The 20,092-nt window shown below is 40.4% G+C and overlaps 1 protein-coding gene across 1 annotated transcript in view; it reads left to right on the top strand.

The window, feature by feature from the left end:
* LOC146968396 (uncharacterized) overlaps nucleotides 1–20,092 on the top strand; it is a 431,785-nt gene that overhangs the window by 245,624 nt on the left and 166,069 nt on the right. The window contains exons 11-14 of the mRNA XM_085760507.1: nucleotides 3,299–3,403; nucleotides 10,035–10,082; nucleotides 10,415–10,528; nucleotides 10,861–10,947. Of these exons, the coding sequence (XP_085616633.1) occupies nucleotides 3,299–3,403; nucleotides 10,035–10,082; nucleotides 10,415–10,528; nucleotides 10,861–10,947 (354 nt within the window). The remainder of the gene's footprint in view (nucleotides 1–3,298; nucleotides 3,404–10,034; nucleotides 10,083–10,414; nucleotides 10,529–10,860; nucleotides 10,948–20,092) is intronic.

Below are 20,092 nucleotides of genomic sequence, written 5' to 3' on the forward strand. Positions count from 1 at the left end.
AAAATGAAATTTGAGAAAAAGGTCAAAGAGGAAAAAAACAAAACAAAACAAAATACAACAACTATCTGTTACTGCTGATTGATATATATATATATATATATATATATATATATATATATATATATATATATTTTTTTTTTTTTTTTTTTAAGTATATTTTTTGGCTTTTTTCCCTTTATTTGATAGCACAAAGTGAGATAGACAGGAAAAGGGGAGGCAGAGAGAGTGGGAATGACATACAGGAAAGGTCTGTAGCCTCTACATGGGGCGGCTGCCTTAACCACTGCGCCACGCACCACCCCTGATTGCTGTTTTATATCAACTGAGTCAGTAATACTGTACATAAATTCTCCATCTCATCTCTGCTCTGTTCTCTTTCCTCTCCACTGAAACAGAAACAAGATGAACTGCAGCAGCTCCAGAAAGAGAAGAAGAAACAAGAAGATGAACTGCAGAGACAGAAGACAGAACTGGAGACAAACAAGAACCAACAGGTTCATCTGTTCAACAACTAAACTGAGATGAGAATCCACACAGACCTAAATGTTGTGTCTTCATTCACTAAATCAAATCAATCATCTCTCTTCTTCTCTGTCCTTCCTCCCAGTTGGAGCAGCAGCTCCAGGAAGAGAAGAAGAAGCAGCAGGAGAAGATCAGAGAGGTTCATGTTTCTACCTAAATCAATGAGTCATGAATACTGTTCATTAATGTTTATTTGCAACACTTGTGAACACATGTAAAAAATCTTGAGAATAATATTCATTTCTCTATTATATTGTATGTTTGTCTTTTTTTCTTTCTTTTTTTAACATTTTATAGTCTTTCTGAAGCTTAAATAGTAAAACTGTCCCATATTATCTTTGGTCAGATGGAAAATCAGCGAAGAGACCTGCAGAGACAGAAGATGGAGCTGGAGACCAAGAACAAACAGGTTCAAACTGAGATGAGAATCCACACAGATGTAAATGTTGTGTCTTCATTTATAGGTTCATGTCACAGAGGTTCATGTTTCTACCTAAATCAATGAGGTGTCTCTTCATCTCTCTCTTTATCTACTCCATACAATACTGAGACAGGAAATAAGTGTGACATACTGTTCATGAATGTTTTTGTATGAACACAAGTAAAAAAAAATGCTGATACTTCAGAATTTTTAGTAGGACGAGGTGTTACAATCCCTAATGATTTAGCTTGATGCTTGTCCTGAGTGGGTTGAGAGATGTCCTCTGGGTTGATCTCGATGATGACCACTTGGTGATGTTTCCTCCACTGCAGCACATCTTCAGATGTGTACTAATCTATTAATGTTTATTATATTGTTACATGTTACTGTCTTTCTGAAGCTGAAAGGGATAGTTCACCCTAAATTCAAATTTCACTCATTATCTGCTGACCCTCATGTGGACTAAGGGCTGGGAGAAGTTTCAGAGTCCTCCGTGGCTTCTCTGAGTTACAGGGGGTCTCAGCGTAGCAGTGCATGTCCATATGACGGTTGTGAAAGGAGTTCACTTTTCTTCGTCCAAAAAGACACACCAAAAAACATCCAAATACCTCCATAGTGCTCGTCTGTAATGTCCCTCTTGTATTGAAGCCCCAACATGAGAAATTGTTCAGAAAAAAATTAAATAAGTCTATATTTTAAGCTTGTTTGTAGCGGAAGCTCCCCGCACTGCTCTTCCTGTGTCCGTCCAAATCTCGCGCGATTTGCACTGACACTGGTGCAAATCGCGGGATTTGGAGAATTAGTGAAATTTGAATTTTGGGTGAACTATCCCTTTAAATAGTAAAACTGTCTCACATTATCTTTGGTCAGATCGAAAATCAGCAGGGAGTCCTGCAGAGACAGAAGAAGGAGCTGGAGACCAAGAACCAACAGGTTCATCTGTTCAACAACTAAACTGAGATGAGAATCCACACAGACCTAAATGTTGTGTCTTCATTCACTAAATCAAATCAATCATCTCTCTTCTTCTCTGTCCTTCCTCCCAGATGGAGCAGCAGCTCCAGGAAGAGAAGAAGAAGCTGGAGGAGAAGATCAGAGAGGTTCATGTTTCTACCTAAATCAATGAGCTGTCTCTTCTTCTCTCTCTTTATCTACTTCATACAACACTGAGACAGGAATTAACTGTGAAGCTCAAGAGTCTCTAGAGAGAAGAAGGAAATCTGTCCATTGTCCTGAGAGACACAATCTGATCAACACTCTCAACAGATGATGAGGAAATCTACAAGAGCATTTTATTTTAATCTACAGTTGTTTTGAAGCTGTTGTAAATCCGTGTAAAAACAGACAAGAATAAGATTACTTTGTCTTCATTTGTTTATGTTCATTATGTCCTATATAGTAATATTGTATTGTCTTTTAAATACTTATATCCTTAATAGTAAATTGTTCCACATTGTTTTTGGTCAGATCACACCAGAAGATGTGAGGAAGCTGCACGAAGACAAGCTGAAACAACAAGAAGATGAACATCAGAGACAGAAGAAGGTGCTGGAGACCAAGAACAAACAGGTTCATCTGTTCAACAACTAAACTGAGATGAGAATCCACACAGACCTAAATGTTGTGTCTTCATTCACTAAATCAAATCAATCATCTCTCTTCTTCTCTGTCCTTCCTCCCAGTTGGAGGAGCAGCTCCAGGAAGAGAAGAAGAAGCTGGAGGAGAAGATCACAGAGGTTCATGTTTCTACCTACATCAATGAGCTGTCTCTTCTTCTCTCTCTTTATCTACTGAGACAGGAAATAACTGTGAAGCTCAAGAGTCTCTACAGAGAAGAAGGGAATCTGTCCATTGTCCTGAGAGACATGTTTCTAACAGTAACAGAGCTCTAACAGTTGTCATGATGCTGTGTAAGATTAGAAGAAGATGATCAGATTTCTATTTCCTGATCTCTGCGTCCCTTGTCTCCTGCTCCAGAGTCCTAGTTCTGGTTAAATCAGTGACTTGTAACTAGTTCCAGGGCACCGCCACACAAACGTAACGTGCCCCGTAACCCGTAATCTCTTGTTGATGACAGATAAGACTACACAGATATACACATGGTAACATGGTAGATGATAAATAAACCTTATACACCGCTCCATGGATTTATTTCTCACCGGCTTCATTGGAAAGAAATGCACATGGAGGAGAGGAGGGTTAGCAAACCAGCGGAAAAGTGACCAGACTTGCATAGTTCCTCTTTAAACTATACAAACCTAATGTCTGATAACAACAGAAGGTCATTGAGTGTTTCCAGAGATTAATACCACAAACAGAATCAGTTCATCTCTGCTCTGTTCTCTTTCCTCTCAGCTGAAACAGAAACAAGATGAACTCCAGCAGCTCCAGGAAGAGAAGAAGAAACAAGAAGATGAACAGCAGAGACAGATGAAGGAGCTGGAGACCAAGAACAAACAGGTTCATCTGTTCAACAACTGATTTTAATCAATATGAACTTTGCTGAACTTTTGTTTGTTTTGTTTTTGTTAGAACTTTTTATTTATTTATTTATTTGATAGAACAATGTAGAGAGAGAGGAAAGCAGGGAGAGAGACTAGGGGATTGACATGCACTAAAGGGTCGTGTCGGTCATGAGTTGAAACAGCGATCAGCGCTTCAGGCATATGTCAACATGGGACATGCTCTCCAACTACTCAACCATCGAGCTCTACCATAACCCTGTTATGTAGAAAATCAGGTTGTTATGAACAGGCTCATTTTGGAAGGGGATGGAGAGGAAATAACATAAGAGCAACTAAGTGTAAATTGGTCGAGTAAGGAAAAGATTTATTTGGCAGAGGTTATAGGCTCAAAAGTGACCACAAAGTAAACTAAAGAAGGGGAACACAAAGAGCTGATTAACAAATAACTAAAACTACTCAGCCATGTCAGAAAGGAATAAATAAGCAAACTAAAACTCTCACACTGTTACCAAATATAAAAGACCAAAAACAGGACTGTTACAGATGTAGCCACATAGAAGTTCCCCCTGGTCCCTGGTGGGACCTCTGTAGGACCGTGATGGGTCCGTGGCGGGTCCGTGACGGGCTCCCGCTTGGCCCGTGGCGATAATGTAATCCCCCGCGATGACGTAGTGAACGCAGCCACGACTGTTAACGCCCCTCTGCAGCCCGTGTGAAAATCAGCTGCAGTGTCGCCTTTGTCCACGGGGAGGAGTTCAAGTTCAAAGTGTTTATTGTCATTTGCACAGTGGAAAGGTGAGTTTCCCTGACAATGAAATTCTTACTTTGCTGTCCTCGTCATAGAAGCCAGCAGGAGCAGTGATTTTGACCCGAGTTAATCTGTCAATCACTTTTCCTCCTCCTTTCTTTTTTCCCTCAGATGAATTGCTATAATTGCCTCCAAAACAGGCGATCTATAAGTAGCTTCAAAGATAAATAAACACCGACAGAGCACAAATAAAAATGTATATCACTCGCAGTTTAGCTGTCTACAGAATTTGCATTCTAGTAAATGTTTGCCTTGTGGTGGTTTTAATGTTAACACTGAAGCATACGGTGCGCAAATAAACCCTAACCAATAAATAAACAACATGCCAACGTGTCCGTGAATATACACGCATGAGACTGTATGTGTAAAATTAAAGTGTGGTCCTAAGTGACCGGCCTTATTCAAACAAGAGGAAAGAGAAATAATTATGAGGTTCATAAATTAAAACACCATGATTGTGCGTCGTGTGCCCTCGCCATGGCACAGCTGAGACTTAACATACTTGATGTTTTTTGTTTATTTGTGTAAGACCTGTAATATAAACAGTTATTTACAAGCCCCTCTTTCAGTTTTTGCCAGTCGGCAACCATGAAATCTGCTGTGCATCTCTGCCTTGCTCATTCACTCCCGATCCGCAAATAAATAAATAAATTTCTAGTGACCACAGCGCGTCACGTCTCAGAACCACGGGCTACATTTGTGTATTTATTAGGGCTGTGCAAATTGCGTTATGGCAACTCATTAAACTATTAACGCCGACATTTATTTTATTACGCATTAATGCATGTTGCTCACATGCTTTTATTTTGTAAAAGTCTGTTGCTGGCTGCTGCGGTGTAGGGATCAGAGTCGCCGGACACCGTAAACATGCGCTGTGCACCTCTGTAAAATTCTCAATAAAATTTCATGAATGAGTGTATTTTTCACCACAGAATACTAATATCCCTCCCCCTGCGCTATGCTGACCCGACGTGTCTAGAGTGGTTGACAGCTCTCTCTCTTTTTTTTTTTTCACTTTTAATGATAAAGTCACGTCAAACCAGCCATTCCCATTAGGAGAGCCGAATGCCAAACGCGATCTACTGGCACTGACGAACCTGTCTTAATATGGAACTCAACATGAGAGCGAAGGTGCGCTCTGCTCTTATTTCCATCTCACCCCACACACGTCGACCTGTGTCTTGTGAAGACGTACAGCGCGATGGAGAGAGGGAGAGAGAGGGAGAGAGAGAGAGAGAGAGACCATACAGTAGACCAGCTGATCCGCCGGTCCTCTGAGTGAAATATGCAAGTTAGTCAGATAATCAGGGCCGTTGCTAGGAATTCTGGGGCCCCTGAAAGAATACTAAAGTGGGCCCCTGACTTTTCCACTTTTTTTCTTAGACTACGTATGTATGATCATTTTTTATTTAGCCTACTTTGTTTTGATGCTAATGCAGCATTACTATGAGTATTAGTCAGGGTCTTACGCAGAATAATTCAGTCATACAAAGATTAGACTAGGTGCAGCAGGTGTCTTCAACTTTGTGAAGTTGTGATATCAAATCGGAATGGGGTTTATAGGGGGATTGACAGTATAGGCTAGTGCTATAACTAGTAAATTATAGTGAAAAATCAATACATTTAATTAATAAATTTAATCCAGAGGAAGTACAGAGTTAAATGAATTGGGGTGTGTTGTTGCTCAGGAGAGAGTCTGGTCCAGCTAGCCTTCCAACATAACCTCCCCTCCCCCGGTCCTCCTTCAAAGTTGAACAGCCAGCTCCATTGCAGGCTCTGTGCGATTTGTGTGACAATGGGTGAACAATAGGTGGCCCATTAGGGCAAACAAAAGATTGAGCAATGATAATGCTAATTCCCTGGTCGAAGGCATGCACTAAATACCTGCAACTGCAAACATCTTAAAAAGGCTTTCATCACTCCCTTAGTTTTTTCCTATTTAAATGTAGAGTCACAATAAATAAATTGTGATAAAAAAAATTGACAGTAGGTATTATTAGCTACAACAATTTATTTACAGATAAAACAGTGGCCAGCGCATCTCCAGTAGCTAGGTCTGTTATAATTTCACTTCTTAAATCAAACATGTACTCGTGGTTCTATGAATTATGTGAATTTCCACTCACCACCAGCGGCGGCACTTTAAATGCCGCCTCTGGCGATATGTACTGTTCTGTGAGAGAAGCGCCATCTCCTGGTCATGTCATGTATTTCACTGAATGGGTGGAGTTCCAGTAAAAACTAGTCACACCCAGGAAAAGGAGGGGGTCACTCCAGCTGCTGGGACTTTGCTGGAGCTCTGCTGGAACTCTCATGGGAACAGCATGGGAACAGCATGGCAGCAGCATGGCAGGGGAATTTCTATGTGGCTCCCACTGTACAATTCTTTAGTTTTTTTTCTTTTTGCCTTTATTTGACAGTAGAGTTGAGAGAGACAGGGAATGGGGAAACAGAGAGAGGGAAATGACATGCAGTAAAGAGCCGCCTGAGGCAGGATTTGAACTGGGACCAACTGCAGCGAGGACTGTAGCCTCTGCATAACCCTGCTCAACCCACTGCCACACCACGCCCCCTTGTTATAATTCTAACCAGTAATCATAAACACACAGTAAAACAACGTACAACAGCAGGCTAAACCCTAATAGTTCAGAAGCTACAGGGCAAGCTGTCCTCATTCAGCTGCCACAAGTGAGGCTCTGGCCAGCCTCTTGTCGATCTTGGAATAAATTGAGGGCAGGGCCTCTCAGGAGAAATGACCTCGGTCCACAATAGATTAAGGGCGCTTTCACACCTAATAGTCCGGATGAGCGTGCGTCTGACGTTAGCGCATAGAAAGTGCTCTGAAAAAAATAAAATGAAAATATGTGTAAAAAAAGAAAAATATAGCCTACTGCTGGAAAGTACGCTGTGGTTTGTAATCGCGGTGCAGAAGAGTGAGTTTAGAGCTGATGAAAGGAGAGAAAAAAGAGGGTTGTGCCGCGGCGAAAATGCTCTCATTGATCAGAGTGGCAGCGATCAGCGATCAGCTGTTTTGTGTAGTGGAGGACACACACGCTATGCACACACGCGCAATCCTCCTGTCAGATGCGGCTGCATCTCTCCAGGTCACTTGTGTGCGTGAGTGTGAGAGAAATAAAAGCTCTGACTTGCTGGGGCAGACGTTGTTTGGTGTCACCCGCTGATAAATATCCGTCTTTTTCAGACTTTTTTCGGCGGAAAAAATATATATTCGGGTCAATGTATAAAAAAAATAGGCTATATAAAAAAATGCATGTATCGTTTGGGGATTTATACTCTACTGTTTAATTCCGTGTAAACGTTTACAAGTGTAGCCTACACTGACACACCCATCCCTCTGACCAAATCTGGATATAATATGATCTCCTCCTCTCCCCAAGTGTTGCCGCCGGTTGCCGCGGCTCCTCTTTCCTTTTTTTCCCTGTTTATTTACTTTTTTCGGCACGAGCGAGCGAATCTGACGTGACTTCCTGTATTTGGTCTGATAGTTCGAACCTTCCAAAAAAATGCTTTCACACTACGCAGCAGCGGACCTTGGTCCAGGATAGTCCGGACCGAGACCACCTCCTGAGGCTGGACCAAAGACTCGGTCTTTAGTCCGGACCGTGGTCCAGGGGAGCTTTCACACCTGTCAATTTGATCCGAACTATCTGGAAAGTCCGAAAGTCCGGACCAAACGAGGTAGGTGTGAAAGCCCCCTAAGTGTTGTGATGATGAATCCTCCAGTTTCCTCCAGTCCACATGTTGTAACAATAAGAGAAGACACCTGATTGTCTCCACTGAGTCATGTGTCACATTCATGTCTTTAAGACAAAGCTGGTCCAACACCTAGTCCATATTACTAATATAACAGAGTGATTTCAGTTTGTTCTTCAGCGTCTCACGAACAGTCAGTTTATTCAGGTCAGTGGTTTCAAACATGAAGAAATGAAGATGTCTGTCATCTGGTCTTCATCTTCTCTCCCTTCACAGATCAAAGAGAAACAAGCTGAGCTGCTGAAGCTCAGTGAAGACAATCAGAGGACGGAGGACGAGCTGAAGGAAAATCTGAAGGAGCTGAAGGAAAAGCTGAACACCAAGAAGTCAGAGGTTTATTTCTTCATATTGATCCTTCAGCATTGATTCACATGTCTAGTAGATTTTCTTCATCTCTCCTCCACTCAGGGACATGATGTCTCAGATAAAGTCCACTGGCTGTATAATGAGCTCCTGGATTGTAGAATTGAACAGAGACTTTAATATGGGATTAGAATACTGACATAAATCGTGCACGCGCAATGAGACTCGCGCGTGCGGAAATCAAACACCTGCGAGCGCATTTTTTCCCCCCCGAGCGCTTTTCCAAGCACTCGCGAGCAATTTTGTATCCTGCATCTCTGCCCCCTGGAGCAATATTGTAGCCTGCAAGGAGAAAAACAGCTTGCGCACGCGCAGAGTCCGCTCGCAGTACTTTACCCTGCTCGTGCGCACGCATACTGCTCGCGCTCGAAACTCTCCTCTCCTCGCGTAGAAAACTGTCCCCTGCTCGCGCGCGAGTGATTATTTTTAGGGGGAGGTTTTTGTCAGTAGGGGGGCGGGCCTGAGGGCATGCCAATCACCGTTGGTTGGTCGTCATTGGTTGGGGGTATTGGCCAATTGGACAGCAGGGTACGGCAACATTACTAGGACAAACGGGACAAACCACACAGCCCTGAAGGCTTGAATGACATTGTGATTTTGTGTCTTGACTTCAAACTTGAAAGGAGCTGGCTTACGTTCAGGAAGTGGCGGAGTTGTGCATACAGACTGCAGCAAAAAATAAAAAAAAATAAATGAATAAAAGCCTCTCCCATATAGACACCTGTGGGACAGGTGTCTATATGGGAGAGGTTTTTATTTAATTCTGAACAAATCTTATGCTCAGCGAAGATGGAAATTTTTTTTTAATATAGTCAACTAATGTTTACTGTTTAAAAGAGTAGTAGAGGGATCTGGAGCACACATTCATTTAAGTTAACTAGTGATTCAATTTCTAAATAAATGTGTTGCTCCGGCCACAGAGCTCTCGATGGTCAGGCCGAACAACACTGTCCGGACGTGCTGAGTTTGGATCTAAAACATTAATAACCTCTGGTCGGATCGGAACCACGGCCTTCTTCTTTATTTTATTTTTTTATTTTTTATTTTTTTTGCTGCAGTCTGTATGCACAACTCCGCCACTTCCTGCCAGCTCCTTTCAACTTTGAAGTCAAGACACAAAATCACAATGTCATTCAGGCCTTCAGGGCTGTGTGGTTTGTCCCGTTTGTCCTAGTAATGTTGCCGTACCCTGCTGTCCAATTGGCCAATACCCCCAACCAATAATATTGGGGGATACAATGGTGATTGGCATGCCCTCAGGCCCGCCCCCCTACTGACAAAAACCGCCCCCTAAAAATAATCACTCGCGCGCGAGCAGGGGACAGTTTTCTGCGCGAGGAGAGGAGAGTTTCGAGCGTGAGCAGTCTGCGTGCGCGCGAGCAGGGTAAAGTACTGCGAGTGGACTCTGCGCGCGCGTGCGAGCTGTTTTTCTCCTTGCAGGCTACAATATTGCTCCAGGGGGCAGAGATGCAGGATACAAAATTGCTCGCGAGTGCTTGGAAAAGCGCTCGGGGGAAAAAAATGCGCTCGCAGGTGTTTGATTTCCACACGCGCGGATCTCATTTGCGCGCGTGTGAGTCTCATTGCGCGTGCACGATTTATGTCAGTATTCTAATCCCATAGACTTTAAAGTGGTCATCATGTCTCTGTCTGTCTCTCCCTCCTCCCTCCTCCCTCACAGCTGCAGAAGATCAGAAACACAACAACCTGGTCTCTCCTCCATCCTCTAGTAAGTCCTGACATCATGAACCCAGTGAAACTCTGTGATGTTCCTCATGAACTAAACACCAAAGTCATTGATGATCTCATCAGCTTTTCTCAGCTGTAGACTGTGAATGAGATCAACACTGAGACACAGACTGATTCTCTGCTGCTTGTTGCTTCACTTTCTTCATCAACTTCATGAACACAACATCTGAACTGGTTCAGTCTCCTCTGAGGAGAAACCACATGTTACCAACCACAAGACACAGAAAAGTTCAGCAACGACCTGATGCTGCATTTGTGTCTATATGAGTCATTAGACAGTCAGTTCAGTCACGTGTTCTTCTTCTGATCCAGAGTCCAACCAGAGAAGAACTGAAGAAGAAGGAGGAGGAAGCTGAACAGAAAGTAGAAAGACTGGAGATGGAACTGAAGACCAAGGAGACTGAGCTCCAGACCAAGAAGAAGGAGGTTCAGATTTGTGCCTTTTTCACAAACACTGAACAAAGTTAATTGAAATCATCATGTTTAAGACAAATTGTCAGAAAATCATGTTGTTTGGTTAAAAAGACAAAAACAGGTTGCTTTTATCAACTGCATGTTGTCAGTAAATGTTTTCTGGATAAATTCAACCAAAATAATTACCAGACAGGGAAATGTCTCACTATATTAAACATAGTTTCAGTTTTTCAAACAGGGATGTTTACAGAAGTTGCAAGTGTCATGTTTTGTCCATTTATAGTTTAACAAAGTTAAGATAAGACTCTGATCTTATTTTTTAATTTCTTTTCTTTTCTCTCCAGTTGTCAGAAAAACGATCTGAGCTGCTGCAGCTGATCCTGAATCACTTTCAGACACTGGAGAAGAACCAGGAGACCTTGATAACAACGGTTTGTATTTGTACTTTTTTCACTGTTATGAAGAAGTATTGGAATTTTTTTCAACGTGTCAATAAAAACAAATATTTGCCCCCCTTTTATACAGTAGAGTGTTACAGTAACACTCTACTGTATAAAACTTGATGTGTAATCATGTGTTGTTAATGTCTCCATGATCATTGTTTGATCACAGTTTCTCAAGTTAAAAAAAAATGTGAAGAACTTTACTTAAAGGAAAATGCTGATCAAACTCATGGATGGTGCCTCAGTTTTCTTCCATTTGATCTTCTCCTCCATCCACCTCCACTCACTGCTTCACACATGTAACTGGATGTTTCCTCCTCCATCAGACATCCAGCCACCAGAGATGGGACAAACCAGACAAAGGCTGCATTATTATGATCGACTCATCTGGAGACTCAATTCGTCTCAGAAACAACTCCTCTGAGGTAAAGTTGTCGTCAGTGAAGATCAGAGAAGAAATGTGTGTTTCCCAGTAGAAGATGGATTTGAGCTGAGCTTCTCCTTTATCAACAAGAAGAAACTCTTAGTGAAGTTTAGTGATTATTGTCCTTCATGGTTATTTAGTCAGTCTCATGTTGTCACATCCTGTTTGACATAATCCACTTTCCTTCAAACAGAAGCTGCAGCTGAAGAACTGGGAGTTACATCTGGAGTTCAGCAAGAAAAGTGAAACCATCACACTCAAAGAGCGTCTCCTGGAGCCAGGACAGACGACCACTGTAAGTTTCACTTGTTCGTTTTACATTACTTCTGTTGAATAAACCAATGCTTTAAATTCAATTAAATTTGAAGTGAAACAAATATCCATGTATGGCCTCAAGTAGAGTCAAGTGCTGGTATGCATGCAGCAGGAACATATTAAATGAAATAAAAACAAACAAACCATCTGTTACAATCCAGAGTCCAGACGTAAGGGAAGCAACAAAAGACACAAGGCATTGGACCTGGACTGGCAAACTTAGGCGGGTGTATTGCTTAGCAGCCAAAGATAAACATTAAAACAGCATTAACAGAGGCACAGAGAGAAAAAAGGGAGGGCAACGGAAGGTGCCAAATCATGAACCAAATAAAATCCAACTCTCTGACTCATCTACAATAGAAACAAAGGTCAAGCTACTCAGCTGCTAAAAGGACAAAGGAAACAAAATGTTTTTACCATCAACCATCACTGCGGTGTAGTGTGAGGAAGGATGGAGCTGATGCTGCATTCACATGGAGTCAACAAACCGGATGTCATTTTAGTCGACGAGAGAAAACGTTGGTCAGGTAAAGAATATGACATGCGATCGCCATGACAACATATTGTTACATTCCTCATGCTGATGGATCACTTGTTTACATAGACGCTTGTTTATCCTGTTACGTGATAAGTGCTGTAATATAAACACACAAGTAAAACCTATAATAAAAAATAAAAAATAATTTGTGAATAGAACAACAATTGTTGTATATATTTATCTTACACGAGTCCTAATCTGCAGGGGTAGGCTATTCCACAGTTTTGGGGCCACCACAGAGAAGCCTCTGTCTCCTGGTTTTTAATTTTGATCTGGACACAGGTAGGAGCAGCTGGTTATCAGACCTCAGTGTTCTGGGGGCATGGTACAGTAGGGACAAAGAAGATCAGAGAGATAGGGGGCGCCAAGTCATTCAGGCGTTTAAAAAGAAAAGGGGTTATGTGATGCTGTCACGTTTTCCCTGCCAACAGGCGGGCAGCAGCATTTTGCACAACCTACAATCTGTGCATTAAAAACATGTCAATACCAGCATACAGGGAATTACAGTAGTCCAGACAAGAAGTAATAAGGCATGGATTACTTTTTCAAGGTAGATATGCCTTTGATTTAGCAAGCAGTCACAGATGGAAGAAACTAATCTGGACTACAGAGCTAATTGGCTTGTCAAATTTAAAATCATTATCAAAAATAACCCCACAGTTCCTGGCAGAGGAGTGGCAATAGGAGGACAGGGGGTAATGGCACTTCCTGCAAGCATTCCTGTACAGAGTTGTTATTGTCTACTTTCATGAAACTGCATGTTAACTAGGAAGAGAACCCAGGGGGCAGCAAGTATAAAGAAAAGAGGATCGGTCCCAGAACAGAGCCTTGAGGCACTCCAAATGTGACAGTTGAGGTTCCTGTCACTATGCCTCCAATTGATGTGCCCTGGCTACTTGGCCAAGGGGATGTCCCTTTGGGCGACTGGCAAGCGCGCATGACTCTTACCCGGGAGGTGTGGGTTCAATCCCCGCCCGGGCCCTCTTCACCTTGCCACACAAAGTATAAAGGAGAAGCCAAACAGGAGTATTGCCCCAGCTGAGTAGTTGTAGAGATAAGAGTGGAACCATTTTAGAACTCCATATAATTCCTACACAAGATTCTAAGCATGCAAATAGGATGCTGCTGTCAGGTCCAGGATCAAGACAGCAAGGATGCCATTATCAGCAGTTAAAATCAGAACATTAAAAACTCGTAAAAGGGCTGTTTCTGTACTATGATAGGAGTCTGGATTGGAACTCTTCAAACAAGCCGTTAAGATCAATGTATGCATGAAGGTGATTCAGCACCACTTTCTCCTGAACCTTTGAAAGAAAGGGAAGTTTAGAGATAGGCCTGTAGTTAGCCAAAACAGTGAGGTCCAGGTTATGTTTTTTTTTTCTTTTTTTTATGAGAGGCTGGACCACAGAATTCTTGAGGTCAGCAGGGATGAATTAATCAAATTTAAGACATAAGGCCCAATCTCCAATCCCCTGTTCTCATTCACAGAAATCATTTTGTTTGTTATTATAACATGATAGGACTTTCCTCACAGCCTGAGCTGTACTCTGTGTGACAAAAACACTTCATATGTCAAAGAGCGGCAGGTGAACACAGGGTTTCTGTCATGAAGAGAACAATTCACAGCTTTGATCTTCTCTAACTCTACATTCACAGATCTGGAAGAAATACAGCCACAACAACAATTCCCAGGAAACTGGAGATCTGGTTAAAGCGACACTTATAAACTCCAGTGGAGAGGTCTGACATCATGTTACATTATATCCTCAAATATTTTATTACATCATATCTGTCTGCTTATTTTATATTTTGATCATTTTATCCACAACAACTTTATGCTTTTTGTTACAGATTATGGACATGGCGGCACGTACTAGTCTATCACCCCGAAGATGTTTGCTGATGTAGTTTAATATTGTGTTTCAGGTTTTTATGAACTTCCACACATAATGACACAAACAACACAACACATGTGAGTTATTACAGTAAAGTCATTACTGCTTGTATATGAGAAACAAAGTATAGATCAAAGTAAAAAATAATTCATATAATAATAATAATATAATATATTCATATAATTCATTCATCAATAGAATATAACAAAGAGGGTAAGGACGACTGTGACAGTAGTTTATACAATAAAAGCTGTTTTTATTTTGTCCTCTGTTTCAAACTAAGTCCACTGTCCAACAGATGGACAGAGTCTTTGGAGCTGATTTAACACAGTGTGAGGATTTGATCATCATTAATGATGATTCAAAGTGTTTTCATATCTTCAATAGTTTCTGTAAATCATTTACAGTTTGATTGTACAACAACATCTATGTACTGTATATGTCATCATTTAGTTGATGTTTTATTTTTACCTTGAGCACTATGATCTGGTTGAATTTTGTGTAAAACCAAAATCTACTAAATTAAAATAGAAGATTTTTTAAACCTTGAGTGTGAAGGTGTTTTCAGTTTTATCTTCATGTTTCCTGTTCACTTTGTCCGGTCAGTCAGCATGGAAACATGATGCTCTGCCAGTGGTGTGGCATTTGGACCGGAGTGAAAACAAACGTGTGTGAACAGGAACCGTACAAGCTGAAAAATGCATCAGGTGCCCAACCTTGGTCCGCACTCTCACCTCTCGTCATCACTCGTGGAGGTTGTAAAAGTAACAAACATGTTTTGACGATGTAAGGAGTAGAAAGTACAAATGTGTGTTCAAATGTAGGGAGTAAAAGTAAAAAGTGGTCAGAAAAAAAAATACTCAAGTAAAATACAGATACCTGAAAAATCTACTGAAGTACAGTACATTGTGGAGTTGTAGTAAAAAGCAACTGGACTTCGTCTCTTGTTTGAAGACGTTTCACCCCTCATCCAAGAGGCTTCTTCAGTTCTGAGACTAATGCCAGAAGCCCAGGTATTTAAACCCAGAGTGGGTGGTCCTATGATTGGTTTCTAGTGACCAAAGTCACATGACCGCTCCCCCGAGACTCGAGTCACATGACCACACCCCCGAAACTGAGGGGGGGAGGGGGTCATGTCACTAGGGGTCACATTAAATGTACACATTCAATTTTATTTTGAATAAACACAATTAAACTTTATCCTGGATATTTCTTCTTCAACAAATCAACTCTCTCTTCAATCGTGTTTGTTTTCTGTGAACTGTAAGATAAAATATAAAGATTAAATCTGTGGTAAATCATGACAAACTCAACAGTCACTTACTCAATTTTTCACTGAGCTTTCTACATTGGCCTTCTTGGTTGAATGGACCTTTCTTAGATTATGAATAAGAAAGTAGGAAGATTTCACTCTGAGCTTTGGGGAACTGTAATAGTTTCTAATTCTTGCCAAATGATTCACCAAATGATCAGTAATTTAAGGTTCAATCATCAGTCTCACCTGGACAAGTGCATAGACAATTTCCTCCTGTGGTTCTGTGGCTGCTCTGAGGTTCTGGGAAGACTTGGATCTGGATGATCCTGGTTCTTCTTTGGAAACAAACATAATTTGTTGTTACAAAGAATTCAATTCAACACAGTCACAGATCATTTTAAATCATCAGTGTGTTTGTTAATGTTGGTGTGACTGATAGTAGACGTCTCCTGCTTCTATACTGTATCTGGTTATAAATACTCAAGCGGGCAGAGTGAAGGGCTGAACAGGCCTCTTACCGTTCTCTGTCTGTGCTTCTCTGCTGTGGTTTGTCTCAGTGCAGACGTTCAAACTCTCACCAGTGTCAGCAGCGTCTAAAACAACAGACCACAAAGAGAGGGAGCAGAAATCATTCAGACGTTAGAGTCGACCGCTTCAACTGCCACTGACTCCTCTTCTTATTTTAACCTCCTCAGTGGTTGACCAAGATGCTGAACACCTGAATCTTAAAATACGTTTCATCAGAATACAGACGTGTGAAAGGCCTTGTTGTTTGTTTCACAATGTGTTGAAGAAAAAAACAAGTCTAGTTAACCTGCGTTCTTTCTCTTCTTTGGGACAACAACTGCATATGTCAAACTATTTAAATCATCTGCTGCATTGTCCACTCCAGAAACTGAAACACAAAGAAAATATATGAAATTACTAACAGACTGAAGGCTGACAGGTGGACTGGTTATACATACACACTTTATATTATAACTTGTTCATCTGAGACACGTTAGTTAGAAACTCACCTGAGTGTGTTGTTCTTGACGTCTCTTAGCAAATTGATTGGAAGAAAAAAGTAAAAATATTGATATTAATAGAAAAATACTTTAAATCAGTGTCATACAGTATATTATAGGATGAAATATCTGTTTCTCCGTACCTCTTTGTTTGTTAACATGGAGAAACCCCAGCAGCAGCAGCAACAGCAGCATCATCAGGGCTACAGTCGAGACGATGACGATGATGATGATCCACTGCAGGTTGTGGAGGTTCGTAGAGTCATTGGAGACGAGTTCTTGATGAACAGGTGGACACATGATGGAAATGAATGTGACACAAATTCACATCTGCGGTAGGACTTTCTAGCTTCTTAATATAAAGTTCAGAAACATTCACATATTCAGACTCTGCATATATGTGAATATCAACAATACAGCGGAAAATCACATTGGCCCTGTCCAGAAATGTAAAATATATCTTAAATTGAGAAAATGTATTTATGGAATTTTTTATAATAACACATTTTCAAAATATCCATAAGATAGAAGATTGCAATCAATTTAAACATGTTTTATTTACAGACATCATATCAGCATATATTGTCAAGTTCATTGAATGCATGTAGTATGTCTACGATGTAAGCGTATGTACATAATGTTAAATATATGAAATTGTTCTGAGTGGAACTTAAAACTAATATGTTGGTGATTTACATACACATTTCACATATGGAAATTTAATACAAGTACGTAGTATGTTGTATGCATACAATTCCCGGAATCAAAGAATCATGGTTAAAAACTAATAAATGTAACTCTTAGAAACATACATGACGGATCTGTATGCTTACATAGGCCTGTGTTTTTCTAACTCACTGTAAAAATATTTCTGAATTTTATATTTGTACATACAATATCTACATATATTGTCATATTTCTAAAATATAATATACATACACATATTTGCATGGGATAAATATGCCATTGTTGCATTTATTTAACCTATACGTTCACATATCATCACCTATATAGATCCTCTGTTTCTAATATATTTAAAATACATCTGGGATTTTTTATGTTGACATATTTTAAGAATGTTTACATGATGAACACACTATAAGTTTTATTTCAGTTTTCATAATTATTTTTATTTGCTAAACATAAATTATATCAATATGTAACATTTTGCCAGTTTATGTAGATGTAGATTATATGTTTGTATGAAAAAAAACCAACAACAACAAAACAAAAAACCTTTTCCATGAACCTAAATAGACTATGGAATAAAAAATTACAATTCTAATGTAAAATATGTAACAGTCCCTGGCAATACCAACAATAGACATGTTTTTTTTGTATTTTTTTAGTAAAGGTTTAGTCTCACCTGTGACAGTCAGTCTGCTCTCTGGTGACTCTCCAGCTCCCTGGATGCTGCACTTGTACAGTCCTTCAACAAACCTGGAGACATTGTTCATTCTCATCTCTTCTGTTGGACTGTTGTTCATTGGGACGTTGTCTTTGTAGAAAACAGCTTTCAGGTTGGTGGAAGTCGCCTTCTTTCTGCAGCGCAGAGTCACAGGATCTCCTTCCATCACAGGAAGAGCAGGACTCTCCAGGATCACTGAGCCACCTGAAGAACATGTGGAAACTTTAGGTACAAACTTACCCACACAAAGTTTACAAGAGAATTTATACAGGTTTCAGAATTCTGTTTTTTTCCTGACACATAACATGATTCTTAATTTAGTCCCTAAAGAGAGTAGTAGACCTCCATTGCAACAAGAGTAATAATTTCCCTGCCACAATGCCTGCTCAGTTCTGCAAAACTATACTTGAAGATAGTTAACATTATAAACATGCTCATGATAATTACATGTTCATAGTAGATCTGTAGTGGGTTCAGAAAAACAACAAACTTACCAGTGATGGTGATTTTGATGCTGTTGCTTCTTTCTCCTCCTTCAGTCTCACACCAGTATTCTCCATTGTCTGATGGATAAAGTCTAGCAACTGTGCAGGACGACCCTGATGATGTCTTTTTCATGACACATATTGGAGGTAGTTCCCCATTGTCTCTGGTCCCTCTTAACTCAGCAGAACTAGTGCCGTCACAATGAAAAGAGACAGACTCACGTACAAAGAACTGCAGACGGTCTGGAGTGATACAAAGAGAAGCTGAACCTGAAAGTTCACAAATAAAACATTTTTTTATTTGGATATCCATCACAAGATGAACTACATTTAAATAATAAACATACAAACAAATACAATAAACATTAAAATAAATAAATAAACATTTATTTCTGGTATTAGAAATAGAAGCATTAACTCATTTTATTTAACTTATTTGTGAAAAATCAAATCCCATCAGAAAAAGACAGGTTAAGTTAAACATTCCATAAATCTTTAGACAGGAATAGATAGATAGATAGATAGATAGATAGATAGATAGATAGATAGATAGATAGATAGATAGATAGATAGATAGATAGATAGATAGATAGATAGATAGATAGACTGCAGAAAACATCATAGAGCATTTTATTCATTCAAATCAATAATAATAATCAAAAATGTAGTTCCTCACCACTTCCCTGAGCATAAAGACTCTGAACTCGTGTCTCCAGCAGAAGAAATTCAAGCATCACTGGAGAAACAAAGGAGCAATGTTGTAAATCAGCAACAGATGCTTTGATGAGCAGCAACATATAAAAGTGAGGACAGAAAGAGAAGAAATGTGACACTGAGTACTCACACAGTCTGAAGCAGAGAGCTGTGACCTCCATGTCGTCTTGCTGCAGACTGAGCGTTGAGCTGAAATACAACTGAAGTATAACGTACGTGACAACTTCCTCTTCCTGTGGAGGTTATTTCTGATGCTGCTGCAGAAGGGGGGCAGGGGCTCAGAGGCTGAGGTGGTCTTTGACTCTGTGAGGGAGGATCAACCATCCCTGCACCTCTGTCTTCATGGCAACAAAGCCAGTGACATAAAAGAGCCTCATGTTGTCTTGAAGAGCACAGCTCAAGTAACACTTCAACACCTCAGAAGATATCCAGGTCAGGTGTGCTGAGCAGGCGTCCCATATGCAGAGACTACAGTCCTCACTGCAGTCAGCCCTGCTTCGAATCCTGCATTGGGCAGCCCCTTAACCCCCCCCCCCATGCGCCACATGCTGACAAATGTTTACTTTTTGCAAGGCCTGATGAATGTAAAAAGAACAAAACACCCCCTACAGTAAGAGCAGAGTACAGCAGCCAGCTACTACACTTTTCAGCTGTATTGTTTTATCAGCTGATCAGTTGCCTGGCAACAGGGTCAAAGTTCAGCAGCTCTTATACTCAGAGTGAAATTGAACTATGAATGTTATGTTTGTGTTTAAAGCTGAACTGATCTACTGATCTGTGGTCAGATTCACATTTTGGTCAACAAGAACATTTGCATCATTTGTAATGTAAATTGTAAACAACTAAGTTTATAGAAAAACAGCCCAGCTGAGGATGAAGGAAGTTCTGCATGATTTGAGATGAACATTAAATCTGATAAATCTCTTGTCTTGAGTCACTTTATGGTCGTGAGTCAGTAAATGATTTACAGACTTGAAATGAGCAACACAACTAGCAACAGGTACGTGGTCTTCTTAATCATTTTGCTTCAGTTTTTAACTTTATAAATAAAAATTGTATCTGCATTTAAGAGCATTATTTCTTTACTAGAAC

This window comes from Trachurus japonicus, chromosome 18 (assembly GCF_045865225.1).
Source record: "Trachurus japonicus isolate A0001 chromosome 18, Traja_1.0".
Lineage (NCBI taxonomy): Eukaryota > Metazoa > Chordata > Actinopteri > Carangiformes > Carangidae > Trachurus > Trachurus japonicus.